The sequence below is a fragment of the Macaca thibetana genome, chromosome 15 (assembly GCF_024542745.1).
Source record: "Macaca thibetana thibetana isolate TM-01 chromosome 15, ASM2454274v1, whole genome shotgun sequence".
In the NCBI taxonomy this organism is placed as follows: Eukaryota; Metazoa; Chordata; class Mammalia; order Primates; family Cercopithecidae; genus Macaca; species Macaca thibetana.
In genome coordinates, this window is record NC_065592.1 from 99,735,068 (window position 1) to 99,752,952 (window position 17,885).

Here is a 17,885-nt window from a genome sequence, read left to right on the forward strand (position 1 = left end):
CCTAAAGGAAAGATGCAGACAGCATGCTCCCTCTCCCATGTAACCGTGGCCCACCTTCCAGCTTTCCTATTTCGTGTCTAAGAGCCAAACTCTTCCGCAGATTTTTGGCCCCAGGAATGTCCATCTGTTTCAGCAAAACCCTACTCTCAACCACAGGAGTTCAGGCCCTATTCTGTCATTTGCATGAGGTCCATATCGGAGTCCCACGCTGTCAACCTAGGACCTGGGCAAGAGACACTCACAGGAGCTTCAAGGCTTTATCTCTCCTGTGACTGTGAGGAGTTCAGGCCAAGGATTGCTGCAGGGAATACTGGCACCATCGCCATGTGCCAGCTGCTCATATCCTAGCCATGTTCTCTTCATCAATCCCATTAGAACCGTAGGAACTAATATCCTCATTTTACAGACACGGAAACTGTGCCTCTGAAAGTAACTTAACCTCTCTGAGGACACAGATCCCGATGCCAACCAGGCCTCTGCCTGCGGTGCCTCTGAACCCTTGAGCCATGTTCTTCTCCTAGGGGTTTGTTCTAGGGACCTTCAGGAGGCTCCTTCCTGCTTTCACACAACCTCCCTGGGTAAAAGGAAAGATCCCCTCCCCCATGAACTTTGAGTGCCAGGCGCGCATGCTGTTCTATGAGAATCCATGCAGCTCCTTTTAAGTTGTTACTTGAACTTGAATTTGAGGTGAAAACAGACAGAACATGTATTTTCAGATACAGCTTGCATTTTGGATTTAAAGAAGGTAGGGCTAATTCAGGGGAGGCCTTAAGGTTAGGAACTTCGTTGATAAGATTCATTTAATTTGAAGGAAACAGAGCATAGAAGCAAAAAATCTCTCCGACCCCCTGAATCTATTTCCAACCTTAAATTCACTCCTGTTTGACAAATGCAGAAAGGAATGCCGTGTGTTCCTTCTCTCCCTTCCTGTGTCCCAGCTTCAGTTTTCGTTCAGCAGAGTCCTCCAGCGACCCAAGGAACTGAAATTAGAGTGTGAGAGGTGAGCGTGAGAACACCCTTCAAGGCTTCCCCTAAGTTAACAGGAAAGAACATTCAACACAGTGATGATGGTGGAGCATTGAGTTTTAGTTCTTGGTTTAGTTAGAGGCAAAGCCAAGAGGTAGTTGGGACCACCTCACTCCTTCGTACCGTATACACCAGGATAGTTATGGTAAAGGAGGAGTCATCTTAAAATGCTTGGGGAATTACTTATGCCTCAAAGAGAGCCCCAGATATATATTTCTCACCTGTACTTTTCTGACCTGAATGAAAACATTGTTATAGCAGTACCTGCATGAGCCTTTCCTTCACAGGAGAATCCAATGCAAGACTAAGAAAACACGTCAGTGGATTCTAATTATCTTCCCCTTTCCTTGCTTCCCTTTGTTTCCTGAATTGCTTTAGCCAACCTGTAGTATTTTGCTTGCAGCTTGTGAGGAGTTATTACTTATTATGAGTTAAATTGGATACTCCCCGACAAAAAAATTTGTTGAAGTCGTAACCTACAGGACCTCAGAATGTGTGATCTTCTTTGGAAAGAGAAGATCATTCTTCTCATTGGTTACATGACCAAGTTAAAATGAGGGCACTTGGGTGGGCTCTAATCCCATGTGACTGGTGTTCTCATAAAGGGGGAGTGTGGATGCAGACACAGACGTGTGCAGAGGGCACCCTACAGGGAGAGACTCAGGGAAAGCGCCAGGTGCAGGCGGGGACAGGAGTGCTCACCTGCAAGCCCAGGAGCACGGAGATTGCTGGCAAAGCCCCGGAAGCTGGGAAGCGGCCAGAAGGGATTCCCCACCAAGCTTTAGAGGGAGCATGACTCTGTAGACCCCTTGAGTTTGGACTTGTAACCTCTAGAACTGAGGCAAGAAATTCTGTCATTTTAAGCCACCCAATTTGTGCTACTTTGTTAGTGTAGCCCCGGCAAACTAATACACTACCTATACCTAACCCTTTTACTTTTTTATTATTTTTTGAATATATTTTTTAAATGTTATGTAGAGATGGGAGTCCCACTGTGTTTCCCAGGTTGGTCTCAAACTTGTGGCCTCAAGCGATCCCACCTTGGCCTCCCAAAGTGTTGGGTTTGCAGGTGTGAACCACCATGCCTGGACCTAACCCTGTTAAAGTATACATTTAAGATGAAATAAAATTGAAAATTTTAGTTCTGCTATCATAGTCAGTGTGACATTATATTTTTCAAAGATGGCTTCATCGTTATTTGCTGTCCTACCTGTAGGACCAAACACCTGAAATCCCCCTTCAGGAGCTGGATTCTAAATCCCCCTTCCCTCAGGTCTGGATAGGCCCTTTTGATGCTGTGTGACTTCTGAGGCAGCTTCCACCTGCTTGCTAGGACACTTGCTCTGGAACCCTGACCTGCCCATGAATGGTCCATTTGTCTTAAGGCCAGTGTGCTATGAGGGAGCCCAAACTAGCCCAGATGGAGAGACCACCCAGAGATATGAGACTACAAGGAGAGAGGTGCCCAGACAGCCCCCAGCTGCTCCAGTGCCCCTGCCGTTTCAGCTTCAGCCGTTGTCTGATTGTAACCCCATGACACCCCCTAAGCCACAACTGCCCAGCCAACTCTTCCTGATTCCCAACCCATAGTATGATTGTCATGGTTAAAGCCTAACATTCTGGGGAGATTTGTTACACAGCAATAGATAACCATAACAGTTAGCATGATCTTTGCTTTGCATTGGTCACTGTCTTTTAATTTATAAAATGTATTACATTATTACTTCTGATTAAATAGTTTTATATTTAAAGCAGACAGAAGACAACCACAAAATCTGGTAACATAATAGGATTCGTCTCTCACTCGCTCAAAGTCTCATGCAGATAGGATAGGTTGATGACCTCCTCCAGGCAGTGACTCAGGGATCCATGTTCCTTCTGCCTAGTCTCTGCTGCCCCCTGATCCTTCTTGGAGTCCTGTGCTGGGTCACCTGTGTTCTGGTGGCCAAAGAGAGAGAAGAGAGTATGGGTGGGGGATCACATCGGATGTTTTGGACTGCATCTGAAGTGGCACACGTCATTTTGGTTTTTTGGTTTTTTTTTGAGACGGAGTCTTGCTCTGTCACCCAGGCTGGAGTGCATTGGCACGATCTCGGCTCACTGCAACCTCCGCCTCCTGGGGTCAGGCCATTCTCCTGCCTCAGCCTCCCAAGCAGCTGGGACTACAGGCGCCCACCACCACGCCCGGCTAATTTTTTTTTTTTTTTTTTTTGTACTTTTAGTAGAGATGGGGTTTCACCGTGTTAGGCAGAATGGTCTCGATCTCCTGACCTCATGATCCACCTGCCTTGGCCTCCCAAAGTGCTGGGATTACTTTGGGATTATAGGCGTGAGCCACCGCGCCCAGCCTGTTTTGGTCCATATTTTACTGGCTAGAAGTAGTCCTGGATTCAAGGAGCTGGGAAATGCCCCTTAGTTGTGGGCCTGCAAGAAACAAGGTAGTATGGTGGGAACATAGCCAAGGCTCTGCCACATCTGCACACAGATCAGAGGATCTCAAAATACCAGAGCTGGAAGGGCCTTGAGAAATGAGCTTATCTGCATGTCATCTCTGCATCAGGATGAACAGAGCCTTGTTAAAGTACAGATTCTGGGGCCTCACTCAGGAAGTAGGTACTAGGAAATTGCATTAAAAAGATTCCCCAAATTATTGTTGTGTACACTAAGGTTAGAGAACCACTTAACCTGGTTACTCAACCCTCTCATTGTATATAGAGCAAAGGTGAGGTCCAGAGAGCTGATATGACCTCCTTCCATCTCTTCCAGTCACCCACCCCTTGAGGCCAGAATTGGAGCTGGTACCTCTGCCTCCCAGGGCTTTGTGACCTAGGAGCCACACCTCGAAGGTGTGCCCTGGGGGAGCATACTTGGTGCCTGAGTTCTTCTACTCTGAAGAATCCTAATGTTTGCCTTGAAATGGGCCTCATGGGGTAATTAGTATGTAGACAGGGGTCCACTGCAGCTTAAATGATAACCAGAGCTGGTCCCAAATTAAGTCTTGTTACATTTTGGGCCATTCCTAGCAAAAGTGAGGAACCCTCCAGAATGTGTTAATTTAGAAAATGGAATCTTGCAATACCTTCTCCTGCATTATTCAAAAGGCCCACTTTGTTTTTAATGTAGTGGCATGTCCTAAATACCTTCTGTCATGCCAACTTTTAGGGAGGCTTTGGTGATAGTAAAAGACACAGCGGGAGGAGAAAGAACCATGGTATTTTCCAGCTCTCTTGGTGAAAACAGCAAATGTTCATTAGTATTCATTTCACACAATTTCTCTGATAAAGCTGTAATTTAAAACACTGACTCAAAGCCCTAATAAAGGAGGTTAACTTGCTTTCTAAATCTGCTGCACAGACTACTCATCTCTCCTTCCATAAGCCTCCCTTCTCCTAAGCAAATTGTGGAATTTGGAACAAAGAGAAAAAGTGCAAGGTTTTTTGACTGATTCCCTTATTAACCAGATTCTGCTGTTCAGCAACATTGTGAGCATTTGAGTTCTGGTTCTCAGCATGCATGTGAAAAATCCGCAAGTCATTTTCTACCTTCACAGATTTGGGGGCCAGATAGGAGACAAATTACCAAACAATGCTTATCGTGCTCCCAAACCTTTGCTGAAATCATTTGGTTTCAATTATTTTGATTAATTACTGAGGATTTTATAAGCAGAGTTTATGGCAAAAACATCTGCCTTCATGAGTTGGCATGAAGGAGTATGAGTATATATGTAGAAATGAAGGAAGATGAGTATATATGTAGAGATGAAAGAGGATGAGTATGTATGTAGGGATGAAGGATGAGTATATATGTAGGGATGAAAGGTAATTAGTATGTATGTAGGACTGAAGGAAGATGGGTATGTATGTAGAGATGAAAGAGTATGAGTGTGTATGTAGAATGAAGGAGGATGAGTATATATGTAGGGATAAAGGAGGATCAGTATATATATAGGAGTGAAGGGTGATCAGTATATATGTAGGAATGAAGGAGGATACATACATATGTAGAAATGAAGGAAGATGAGTAAATATGTAGGGAGAAGGAGGATGAATACATATGTAGGGATGAAGGAAGATGAGTGCATATGTAGAAATGAAGATACGTATACATGTAGAGATGAAGGAAGATGAGTGTGTATGTAAGGATGAAGGAGGATGAGTATATATTTATAAGAATGAAGGGTGATGAGTATATATATATATATATATAGGCATGAAGGGTGATTGGTATATATGTAGGGATGAAGGAAGATGGGTATACATGTAGGGATGAAGGAGGATGAGTTTATATGTAGGATTGAAGGAGGATGAGTATGTATATAGGAATGAAGGGTGATCAGTATATATGTAGGGATGAAGGAGGATACATACATATGTAGAAATGAAGGAAGATGAGTATATATGTAGGGATGAAGGAGGATGAGTTATAAATGTAGATATGAAGGAAGATCAGTATATATGTAGGGATGAAGGAGGTTGAGTACATATGTAGGTATGAAGGATGATGAGTACATGTGTAGAAATGAAGGAAGATGAGTATACATGTAGGGATGAAGGAGGATACGTTTTTATATATATATATATAGAAGTGAAAGATGGTCAGTATATATGTAGGGATGAAGGATGAGTACATATGTAGAAATGAAGGGAGATGAGTATACATTAGAGATGAGAAGGATGAGTATATATGTAGGATGAAGGAAGATGAATATATATGTAGGAATGAAGGAGGATGAGTACATATATAGAAATAAAGGAAGATGAGTATACATGTAGGGATGAAGGAGAATGAGTATATATGTAGGGATGAAGGTTGATCAGTATGTAGGGATAAAGGAGATTGAGTACATATGTACGGATGAAGGAATATGAGTACATATGTAGAAATGAAGGCAATGTAGGGGTAAAAGGGGATGAGTATGTAGGGTTGAAAGGGGATATGTACATACGTAGCTATGAAGGAAGATAAGTATATGTGTATGATGAGTATACGTATATGTGCATGGATGATGGGGGATGGAGTGAATACATAGGGCCTTCTGGGCATCAGTTGATGAGTCCTGACCTAGTGGGATAGGGTCTCTCCTAAGCTTTCTAATGTCTGACTGAAGGACTTGGCTGCGTAGACAAGCCATGACATGGACTGCTTCATAACAAGTTGAGATTTGAACAGGGACTTGTGAGAAGGGTCGGTGATGAAAACTGAGAGGATCAACTAGTGCTCTCCTTCTCCCAGTCTTGATCAGGCACTATCACTTTGCACTCCTGGGTCCCTAACTCTTGGGGTTCCAGGGTTATTCACTGTCCTTACTCCTGTGGAGTTGAGTTTCTGAGGACACAAATACTGAATAAGGCACGAGATGACCAGGCCAGAGAAGGGCAAGCCAGATTTCTGTTGACTGAGCTTAGTAAACAAGCCCATGTTCCAACCTTCTCTGACTGTGTAAAAAAACTACTCCAGACCCAGTGGGGGTGTAGGTTGGGTTCCCTGGGAAGCAGACTCTGAGATGGAGAAAAGTGTGCATGGTGTTTATTAAGAACTTTATTTAGGATCAAAATTTGGAGAGGAGGAGAAGGGAGCAGGAGTGCATTCAGTGGCAGCCCCAGTTGGCCAACAGGGAGTTCTGGGGCCAGAATGACCCTTGAGAGTTACCCCAGGTTGGGCTGAGATGACCTAGTCCTTATATCAGAGGTCGGCAAGTTATGGCCTATAGGCCAAACCCAGGTTGCGACCTATTTTTTAACTAAAGTTTTATTGGAACACAGCCACGCCCATCATGTCATGTCATCTGTGGCTGCTTTCATGATACATTAGCAGAGTTGAGTAGTTGGGACAGACTCCAAGGCCGGTAAAGCCTAAAATGTTTAGGATCTGCCCTTGATAGAAGTGTGGCAGGCCCTGTGATGTTCCCTCATCGCTCAGTCGCTGAATGGACAGTCTCTGATCTCTGTGGCCTCGGCTGGGCTGGAGGGTCCCCTTGCTCAAGTCTCCTTGGCCTTGTTCTCCAAGGACATCTCTTCTTCCTGGGTTTCTCCACGTGGCACAGTGGTTTGGCATCATCATACTTCTCGTATCTTACCTGAGGGCTTCCGGAGGTGGGACCTGGAGGCCCCCAGTCCCAGAAAAACCACAGCAGGTTGGCAGAATCACTTGTGCCATTGGTCAAAGTGGTCACGGGGCCTGCCCAGATTCAAGAGGTGGAGGCACAGATTCCGCCCACTGCCTGAGGGAGGATGGCACAATCACGGTGCAGATGAGCACGAGGATGAGATGCCATCAGACCGTCTTCAGAAAAATGTGGAACGTCATGGCAGGCCAGGTGGCTGCTCGGCAGTTCTATCAATCCCCGCTCACCCAGGTCACGGCTGCAGTGCCCGTCCCTCCCCAACTCCACGGTCCCTGATATCACGTGGGGAGCCTGAGACGGCCATGGTGGGAATGTGACACCTCAGGAATGGGCCCTGCCACCCCAACCCCAAAGAGCCTGCTGTTAAGCCTCCCCCGCACACACCTGCCGCCATGGGAGGCCTTCTGGTTTGAAGCCACCTGGGAAAAAAGACAGCAGCATTGATTGAGAAGGGTCTCTGCATGTCCTGGAACCTCAGGACGACTCCGTAAGCTATGATGTTTTACCCTTTATTTTATAGAAGGGGAGTCTGAGGCTCCGCGAGGTTGGAGGCCCTGGCAGGATTTGAACCATGGTCCCCTCGTTTTTGCCATCCTGCCTCACAGAAGACAGAGCCGGCAGGAGAAGGAGATCGTGGATCTGAAAAAAGCTTAGGTCGGCAGGGAGGGAGAGAAAGCCGGCCAAAGAAGAGCGGGCAAAGCCTGAGGCCGGGGCAGCATGGGGTTGCCAGAAGGCTGGACAGTGGAGCCCCCGGAAAGGACTCAGGGCCAGCAGGCTGCGCCAGCTGTGTGGGTGCTGGAAGATTCACCCCAACCAGGCAGCCAAACTCCAGATATTTCTCATTGTCTGAAAAATGCATCTCCGTACTCTATGACAACACAAGCAGGGTGTGAGTGAGGGGGTCGGGAGGCCCTGAAGAGGGCCACAGAGAGAAAGCCGGCGGCCGGGCACCATATTCACAGCAGAAGTTTCGCTCCTTCCCCTCACCTTCTTCCTGGGAAGCACAGTGGTTAGGCTTAACCGATGGGCCGGTTTAAGAAGGAGGAGCGGCCAGGAAGGGGCTTGCGTATTGGATCCTGGAGGCAGCAGTGGTATGCCACAGGGGTGACAGTGGCCTTCTTTATAACAACACTCGTTCCCACAAGCTGGACCTTACCCACGGGCCAGCCTTGCCAGTTACACGCGTCTATTACCTTTCATCCTCATAACCTTCAAGGGAAGAGGTCTTATGACTCCTCTGGGGAAATGAGGCTCAAGAGAAGGGGTAACCTTCCGGGTTTCAGGGTGAGCGCGTGGCAGAAGTTAAGACTTGGACTAGATGCAGGCACTTGACTTCTCCACTCCACGTGGCCGCGGTGCCTGAGTCAGCCCAGTGGTGCGGGGCGCCCCAGAGAGCACAGAAGCCAGGGCTGGAGACCCAGGGCTGATGGGAGAGCTTTCTTTGGGTTGGGTTGGTTCACAATCTCCCGCTTTCTCTTTTTCCCTGTATAGCTGAAGGATTTTCTCTCCCCTCTTGTTTGTTTTAAGAATAAGATGCAAAAGTGAGAAGCGGGAGGCCTTGCCTTGTTCCCTGGGGAGACAGTGGGGGGGCTGTGAGGCCAAGAGCACCTGGGAGGGGAGAGGGTGGGGCAGACTGCATCGCCCAGGAGCAAGGTGGGGAGTGCAGGAGGGGTCAGGAGGAGAGCAAGGCCACTCCTGAGACTGGGTCCATGCAGGACACCTTTCACTTGGACTCCTGGGCATCCTGGCTGAGCCCAGGCTCTGCTGTGTCCCCTGGGGGATAGGGTGAGAGGGGAGGCTTGTGGACTGTTCACAGGAGGGTGCAGCTACCTCTGCCAGGCCCCTGGGATAGGAGAGTCACTCCATCGTCCCCATAAACCACTGGGAGGCCTGACAGCAGGACCCTGGAATTCAGACATGGGAAAATGGTCTCAGTTTTTCAGGTGCTTGTTAAAAATGCTGAGTTTCCTGGTCACCATTCTTGGAAGCCCTCCCACAGCGGATTGAAAGTGAGGCTCAGAATCTTCATTTTTAAAGCATCCTCAAACAATTCTGATGCCCACGGACTCTAGACCATGCTAAGGAAAACACCGACCTGGAGGGTGAAGGCGTGTGGGATCTGAAACTTTCAAGAAAACAGCTTTTTTGTCATTCTTATCTGATCTTATGAGCACCAATTTTCTTACTCTGAATGGATGTAGATGCAGAAGGTATAATGTTTAGGGAGTGCTGTTGCCCTAAGAAAGATAATGAATACAGCAGTTTGTGCATAATTGCACTTAATTATTATGTTGTGAATATATGGTTAAACTTGATAAAGATTAACTTATAAAAACTCTTATTAAAACTTCCCTGTTATTTGCCATTCATCGCTACCGTGGAGTTTTTAGGGGAGCTTGTTCATCCATCCACCTGATGAAGTTTTGAGTGCTTGCTGTGTGCCTGGCTCTGTGCAGGGAGTGGGGCATACAGCAGGAGCCAATGGCTGGGGTGGGAGGTGCCAACCACTCCCCTCCACCCACTTGCAGTCTGGACAGAGAAACAAACTAAATAAATCCACAACCAACCACATACATTTTGCTTTTTTTGTAAATGTATTTTTTTTTTTTTGAGACAGTCTCTCTCTGTCGCCAGGCTGAAGTGCAGTGGTGCGATCTCAGCTCACTGCAACCTCTGCCTCCCGGGTTCAAGCGATTCTTCTGCCAGTCTCCCGTGTAGCTGAGACTATAGGCATGCGCCACCACGCCCGGCTAATTTTTGTTTGTATTTTTAGTAGAGACGGGGTTTCTCCGTGTTGGCCAGGATGGTCTCAATCCCTTGACTTCGTGATCCGCCCACCTTGGCCTCCCAAAGTGCTGGGATTACAGGTGTAAGCCATCACTCCGGGCTACTAAATTGATTTTTATAAAGTGTTAGTATTTACATACAAACCAATACTAAACAAGAAAGGAAAAAACCCTTATCAGACCATATATTGTGAATTTGAATTTTAAAGAATTAATTAAACATGCAGGTTACAAAATTTTCAGGTACTCTCTAATTGAAATAAGAAGATACACACTATGAATTCTGTACAAAGCTGGCTTGCAGATTTTTTCTTGTCATTAGAGTTGAGACATCACCTCTAAATACATTTAATTAAAATGTTTTTAAAGATACACTGACATTTTCTTCACAACATTTCGTCTCTGCCCCTCCTCTCATTGGTGAACACAGAACCTTAGGAAAATGGTTCCCAAGTGCTTTCGAGCCCAAATGTGTCTGAATGTAGAATTGTCCACCATCTGCACAGAGAATTCTGACTCCATGCTTGGTGGTTTCAGCATAGTCTTTATGCTGTTTTCTTGTCTGATGTTTGAGCACACCAGTAGTCTATAAGAGAAGGAATCAATGTGAAACAGAATTGTCACCAATAACCTCTGCTTCCCGGTTCTCAGCGTTGCAGGTGGCGAGCTGTTTGACTTCTTAGCTGAAAAGGAGTCTTTAACTGAAGAGGAAGCAACTGAATTTCTCAAACAAATTCTTAATGGTGTTTACTACCTGCACTCCCTTCAAATCGCCCACTTTGATCTTAAGGTACGTTTCAAAGTGTAAGCCAGATAGAAGCTTGTGCAGATCACAGCCTTGGTTGTTTCTCTGCTAAGAAAAAATGAGGCATCTGAAAGAGTTACATTATTTTTCCTGTACCAGTTTAACAAACAGAATTATCAATATAAATCAGCAAGCATAGAATACATGCCTCCCACTGGGATGGCAAACCTTTCTGTGGGATAGAGGCTTAATGATAATTGATTACATTCTGGAATTCTTGGTAAAGAATACAAGGGGTCTTAGGAACCAGGTTTTTTAGTAAGGGGGCTGCTCTTGGCTACTGGGACATGAGCCAGCAGCCAGTGACTGGCACCGGTTCCTTCTGTGGCTCTGGGCAGGTTAAGATAGAAAATGTGTTGAGTGATGCAAAGGCTTGTGGCCTGACTCTGTCACCAATAAGCAAGCAAACCAAACTCAGATTGGCTAATTGGGGCATTTGCCTGGCTGGATGCAGGACGTAGTTGGAGATGAAACGGCGTGTAAGCCGTCCTCCCAGCCATGATAGAGGTGTGGTCTCTTTGGGAAGGGAAGACACAACAGGAGCAACAGGAAGTGGCAATGGTGAGAAGCTCCAGTTCAAGGCAGCGAGAAGTGGTCTGGTAAAGCAGTGTGCGCTCTGTCAGAGGAGATGATTCAGACCCGTAGAGCTGGGACAGGATTTCAGAGGAGGGAGGATTGTCCCCATTCTTTTTGTAGCAGAGCTGTCAGTGTCCCATTCATGTCCCCCCGGCCCCACAAACATGTGAAAAGACACACACTCATATACAACCTAAAAGAGGGCTTGCTGCAAATACCTGTGACTCTTTCTGGCATCTTGTTTGTGGCCCTGGGAGCTGGAAATGCAAAAGAAAAATTTCCACAGAAGCAGCTGTCAGCCGTGGAGGATGGAGAGATAGAGAGATAAAGACCCCAGCTCCCTCATGCTACAATTGGAATAACACCGAGTTCTCCTTTTCGTCTCCCATTCCCCTAGTTACCCCCACCTTGATAGGACACTTCATAGCAGCTTCCTTCTGTTTCCTGTATCTCCTTCCCCTACCAAGTGTTTCCTGGTGTCCCCTCCTTGTCTCAAGCCTGCTTCAGGGAGAACCTAGAGCAAGACATGTATTTCCTTCTTGAAATAAGAAGATATACCCTATGAATTCTGTACAAAGCTGGCTTGCAGATTTTTTCTCGTCATTAGAGTTAAGACATCACCTCTACATACGTTTAATTAAAATGTTTTAAAGATACACTGACATTTTCTTCACAATGTTTTGTCTCTGCCCCTCCTCTCATTGGTGAACACAGAACCTTAGGAAAATGGTTCTGTGTATACTCTTTCCTGGTGTACTCTTTCAACCACCCTGGTATACTCTTTCCTGGTGTACTCTTTCAACCACCCTGCTATACTCTTTCCTGGTGTACTCTTTCAACCACCCTGCTATACTCTTTCCTGGTGTACTCTTTCAACCACCCTGCTATACTCTTTCCTGGTGTACTCTTTCAACCACCCTGCTATACTCTTTCCTGGTGTACTCTTTCAACCACCCTGGTATACTCTTTCCTGGTGTACTCTTTCAACCACCCTGCTATACTCTTTCCTGGTGTACTCTTTCAACCACCCTGGTATACTCTTTTCCTGGTGTACTCTTTCAACCACCCTGCTATACTCTTTTCCTGGTGTACTCTTTCAACCACCCTGCTATACTCTTTCCTGGTGTACTCTTTCAACCACCCTGCTATACTCTTTCCTGGTGTACTCTTTCAACCACCCTGGTATACTCTTTTCCTGGTGTACTCTTTCAACCACCCTGCTATACTCTTTCCTGGTGTACTCTTTCAACCACCCTGGTATACTCTTTTCCTGGTGTACTCTTTCAACCACCCTTTCTTCCCTAATTTTTGGCCCTTTTTTTTTTTTCTCCTTTTGGGGGTGGGAAGAGAAGAACTGTTCTGCCATCTTGTCCTCAGCATAACGTATCATAGCTTTTTATTTCTCTCTTTTTTCAAGCCTGAGAACATAATGCTTTTGGATAGAAATGTCCCCAAACCTCGGATCAAGATCATTGACTTTGGGTTGGCCCATAAAATTGACTTTGGCAATGAATTTAAAAACATATTTGGGACTCCAGAGTTTGTCGGTAAGTTCCTTTGCTCCTGTGGTCGTTTACATCTCATAAACATTATTCTGGCAAACCTCCCCTGCTGGAAGATTCTTTCCCCGTTCCGTGTTCCTGGTTGTTGCATGAAGATAGAATTGGTTAGTTTGCTTCCTCCCAAGCTAAATGAGTGTTTATTTCCTCTTAGCTCCTGAGATAGTCAACTATGAACCTCTTGGTCTTGAGGCAGATATGTGGTAAGGAGTATGTCCTTGGTGTTGTTTTCTTTCTGATTTATTTGACTATTCTCCTGATGTGTTCTTTTGTTTGTTTTGTGTTGTTTTTAGGAGTATCGGGGTAATAACCTATATCCTGTAAGTACCAGAATTCACAACTCATACTCTCTTCTCTTCTATGAGACCATAGGTTTAATTAACCATTAAATGTGCTGTGTTGATCTCTTCAGCTTATGCATGCTTTTGATGTAAACATATTCATTTTACACCCCCAAAACATGTTTAGTTTATACTAATTAAACGTGTTCTCCTAATTTGAAATGAGTCATCAGAAACTGTAGAAAGAAAGCATAGCTGTCCATCACTGCCGAGAAAACAGGTTTCCTGTAAACTACCAGATGCTGTTCCAAATTAACTTGTTAAGTGAATCCTTTTGCACAAAGCTGAAGCTTTTGGTCCTGACAGTTAAAGCCCTATGAAATATAATCAAACTCTCAAGTGATTATTCAAGCACCAGATTATAATCTTATTCCACACTCCAGATGTTATAGGAGCAAAATGACAACACCAAGGGGTCATCATTAATGTTCTGTGCCCAACTTTATTTTTAACAGCCTAAGTGGGGCTTCCCCATTTCTTGGAGACACTAAGCAAGAAACGTTAGCAAATGTGTCCGCTGTCAACTATGAATTTGAGGATGAATACTTCAGTAATACCAGTGCCCTAGCCAAAGATTTCATAAGAAGACTTCTGGTCAAGGATCCAAAGTGAGTGTCCATGTTCCTGAAAGGTGCTTGGCCACGGCCTCAGCCAGCCCAGAGCCTGTGCCTGTTCCATACACAGGGCCGCGTTTCTCAGACCCTGCTTGCTTCATCTGCCAAAGGGCAGCATGCCATGTGAAGCGCTTCAGAAAATGCAAGCAGGGCCCTCTGCCCCCGCTCAGTCGGTCCCTGCAGGCACAGTGAAATAATCACAAAAAGACCGATGTCGTTTTTGGCTTTCTTCCCTGAACTGCATTTTCCAGAGTGTCTGCTCGGCAGGCCCAGCCAGCAGGAAAACAACCTTAGTATTTGCTGCTATGGTCACAGCATTTTTTCCTTTCTCCCCCTCCCCTCAAGGAAGAGAATGACAATTCAAGATAGTTTGCAGCATCCCTGGATCAAGGTGAGTTGCACATTACTTCACTGTTTAGATCACTTTCTGTGTGATTGGTTTGGGCACCCTGGTATTCGTGTGTCTTAGAGTACTGCTAACCTCAGGTCACACCTGGAGTGTTAAGTTTGCTATTTGCATCATATTTTAAGAAAATCCTAATAATCCCAGAGGTGGGGAAAGAGGAATAAGCCAGCACAGAGCAGGATTGTAAAAGGTCAAGCCCACTCAACAACTATGTTTGGAGTGACGTGTGGGGTGTTGGCCCAAACAGTATATTTAAAATTTTATGTTGATTCCAGCATGTAAATATCAATCAAATCTGGATTTCCAGCTTCTCTTGGGAAATCTGAAGATCTGCTGACACTGAGCCCTCATTCCACATGGCCTTGGGAAGTGGCACAGGCACCTTGGTGCTGGGGAACAGGGTCCCCTGGAACATTACACCTTTACATTACCTGCCTGGCCTGATTGACATTTGGATTAAAGTTGCTTCAATCCAGGGCAGAAAGGATTAGGAGTGGTAAAGGATGATAGTTACAGAATAAAATCATGAAACAAAGAAGTGAACATCACAGAAACAGGCTTTGGGGGCAAATAGCTTTGCTGTGCAAGCTCCCAGCGGTTACCTGGGCTCTCCTAGCCAGCTGTGGTGTCTCCTCCTCCCAGAGGTGGAAGATAAAAGCTAAATGCATCTACTGAAAAAGATACAGTACAAGGAATTCTCCTGCTATAGGCCAAACTAACTTTGCTGACCTCTGAGATCCCTCCAAGCTCTACATTACTTGGTGATACCCAAGTTCGAATGCCTCATAACATAGCCTCACCATGAATATTGCCGTTCCCAAACTGTCAGTGTGGAAAGTCATGATTTAGTTTGACCCCAAGCTCTACTTCTCCCCAGTGTTTATGGATGATACGAAACCCTCAGATACAAGAGTGAGCCCGCTAAGACTAGATGCCTAGATATTCCATGTTATCCCAACTCCTGTGCTAATTTAGTAAGGCGAATGCGTAAGCATCCTGAATAAGGAGATGTTTCAAAAAATTGTCATATAACACATTTTCGTAATTTGAGAGCTTTAATTTTTTTTCTTGGATTTTTATTTTAGCCTAAAGATACACAACAGGCACTTAGTAGAAAAGCATCAGCAGTAAACATGGAGAAATTCAAGAAGTTTGCAGCCCGGAAAAAGTGGAAAGTAAGATTGTTTGTTGTGGAGGGATTAACAAATTCTATTTCCTGTGTAGAGCAGTGTGTGGTAAGGGTCCGTCTCCTCTGATACTGGCAATATGGAAAATGCATCCTTTCCTCTTTTTAATCCATCTGTAGTGTTCTGCACCATTACTCTATTTTCAAAAACAAGCAAAAACAATATTTTAGTCACTTTAACTCATACCATTAAATGTACTGTTGTAGTTTTTCCATCGAAACCATTCTCAATGCAAATTTTTATAGCAGCACCATAAAATTATAGTGAAATCTTTTTCTAATACTACAAGCCACATTTTAAATAGGTTCATTCTTTGTGGTAAGCAGCATGAGATTACATTTGTGCTGTAGCTCGTGTAAGTGGGTCTCTCAGCCCTGCCTTTATCTGTGAGTGGTTGGAGTGGGGGTGGGGTGGGGCCATGAGCATTTGCAGGGTGGCCTCTTCTCCTTCCTAAGTGTGGATGGCCTCCACAGGGCCTGGGTGGGACATAGATCGGAAGGCATTGCAGACATCCTGGAAGAAATCACACTTCAGGGCTAAGAAGGTGATGGGATGGTTTCCTGTGCCCAGGGTCATGTCAAACCCAGAGGAAGTGGGTACCTACCATGTCTTCCCAGCTCAGGGCCAGAAATGTACCTCGTTTTCACACCTACCAATTTTGGGGTGCTGTGGTAGGAATAAGGAAGACCACAGCACTAGATTCTCAAAAAGTCCTTAGAATTAGGCTTAAAATAGAGAGAGAGCAACCATACATTTCTCTTTCTCACTCTCATTCTTTAACTGTACTTTTGCCTTTGAGAGTAAATGCAGAGATGTTTTTTCTGTAGACTAAGAGGACCCCCAGCTGTTCACTTCCATCAGCTGTCGCGTTTTGGTCATTACATTGTCTACCATCACTGTTTATGTGGCACAAAGGACACAGAGCAAGGCCCCTGCATTCTGTGCTTCTCTAAGGGGGGACCTGCAAGGGTCAAATCACCTTCTCCAAAGAGCAGAGAAGAAAATATAGAGAGAGAAAGGATGTGGGGTGTCCAGCTCTGTAGTTCAATAATGAAACATGGAAGGAGAATCTCTATATCCTGTTGTCTTGATTTATAAGACCTTTAAAATTACTCTCGAAGTAAATACAACCCAATTCGCTGTAGGATTGCCCACCTGGGAGAGTGTGTGCTCATGCCTGTGAACACGATTTCAAAGGCTTTGTCGTTTGTACTCATTTGACAATTGTTACATAAGCTGTCTCTCCTCCTCTCACCCTACCTTTTTTCTCCTCACCCTCCCCTCCTTTTTTTTTTTTTAAAAAAAGCAATCCGTTCGCTTGATATCACTGTGCCAAAGATTATCCAGGTCGTTCCTGTCCAGAAGTAACATGAGTGTTGCCAGAAGCGACGATACTCTGGTAAGCAAACCCGTGTGCCCTGGTGCTCCTTTCTCAGCACTGGGTACTCAGAATGTCCAAGCTGTCCTATTCGTTCAACCTCCCAGGAACCTGAAGTTGTGGAAATGGCAAGCCTATTCTTGATCCCCTCAGAGGGGTTTGGGGGTGCTGATTTATGCACCCTCTTGCTTCTTTCCTCTTTTTTTCTCTTTGATTTGGATGGTGCTGTCCCCTCTCATAGCCCCATACCTCTAACACTACCCTCCACCTTGATGCAAACGTAGGCACAGACCACCCCCCAACACACACGCGCACACGCACAGCAAATGCACACACGCAGAGACACACTCACTGATATTCTGGTAAAAGAGAGGCTAGCCAGCAGAAAAGAGCTTATTCTAATTTGCATGAACTGTTGCCGCTGACATAGAAGAATCTTGGTTAACAGTAGCACGGAAGGGACAGACAACCGCCACCTCCTTCCCACACACACGCACCAGAGAATCAGGGAGAGTGCAGTGCTGCTTGCTGATGTGTCTCCTAGCAGACCAGAAGGCCTAACCCGCTTGCATTGTTGGCCTGGTGTTGACTGCCCAAGGCCCTTGAGAATAACTCCAGCTTTCTTAGTTTTAATATGAACTTTGACAAAGTGGCAAAGATTTATCAAATTTGTTTTTCAATACTCTCTAGTTATGTTTCCTTCGTAATTAGAAATGCATTCATTTTCCAATTTCTAGCCTTTATTTTCTTTATCTTCCCCCTTAATCCAAACTGAAACCTAATCATAGATAAGCTCTTCAGATATGAGTAGAAGCCTCCGAATTCAACAAGACTTTCCCCTGACAATCAAACAATGGGCCTTTGTTAAGTCAGGAGGTGAAGGGGACTCCAGACGAGGCAGCCATGGTTGTCCTGTGGGAACTACCCTGCCCTGTAACTGAACAGTCAGCATTTCCCCGGTGGAGCCGAGTACATCAGGGTGGGAATTGCAGACACCAGCTCCCCATTTTTCCCCTTAAGGTAGTAGCTTCACTGAGGCTCCACATCTAGCCTTGTGGAGTGAAATGGGATTGGAGATATTTT

At 45.4% G+C, this 17,885-nt stretch overlaps 1 protein-coding gene across 6 annotated transcripts in view; it reads left to right on the top strand.

Moving 5' to 3' along the window:
- Positions 1-17,885, top strand: part of DAPK1 (death associated protein kinase 1) — a 211,257-nt gene that overhangs the window by 128,751 nt on the left and 64,621 nt on the right. For all 6 annotated transcript variants that reach the window (XM_050760947.1, XM_050760945.1, XM_050760946.1 and 3 more), the window contains 8 exons: positions 10,588-10,726; positions 12,735-12,864; positions 13,031-13,079; positions 13,170-13,196; positions 13,673-13,825; positions 14,177-14,222; positions 15,323-15,412; positions 16,731-16,823. In XM_050760947.1, the coding sequence (XP_050616904.1) occupies positions 10,588-10,726; positions 12,735-12,864; positions 13,031-13,079; positions 13,170-13,196; positions 13,673-13,825; positions 14,177-14,222; positions 15,323-15,412; positions 16,731-16,823 (727 nt within the window). The remainder of the gene's footprint in view (positions 1-10,587; positions 10,727-12,734; positions 12,865-13,030; positions 13,080-13,169; positions 13,197-13,672; positions 13,826-14,176; positions 14,223-15,322; positions 15,413-16,730; positions 16,824-17,885) is intronic.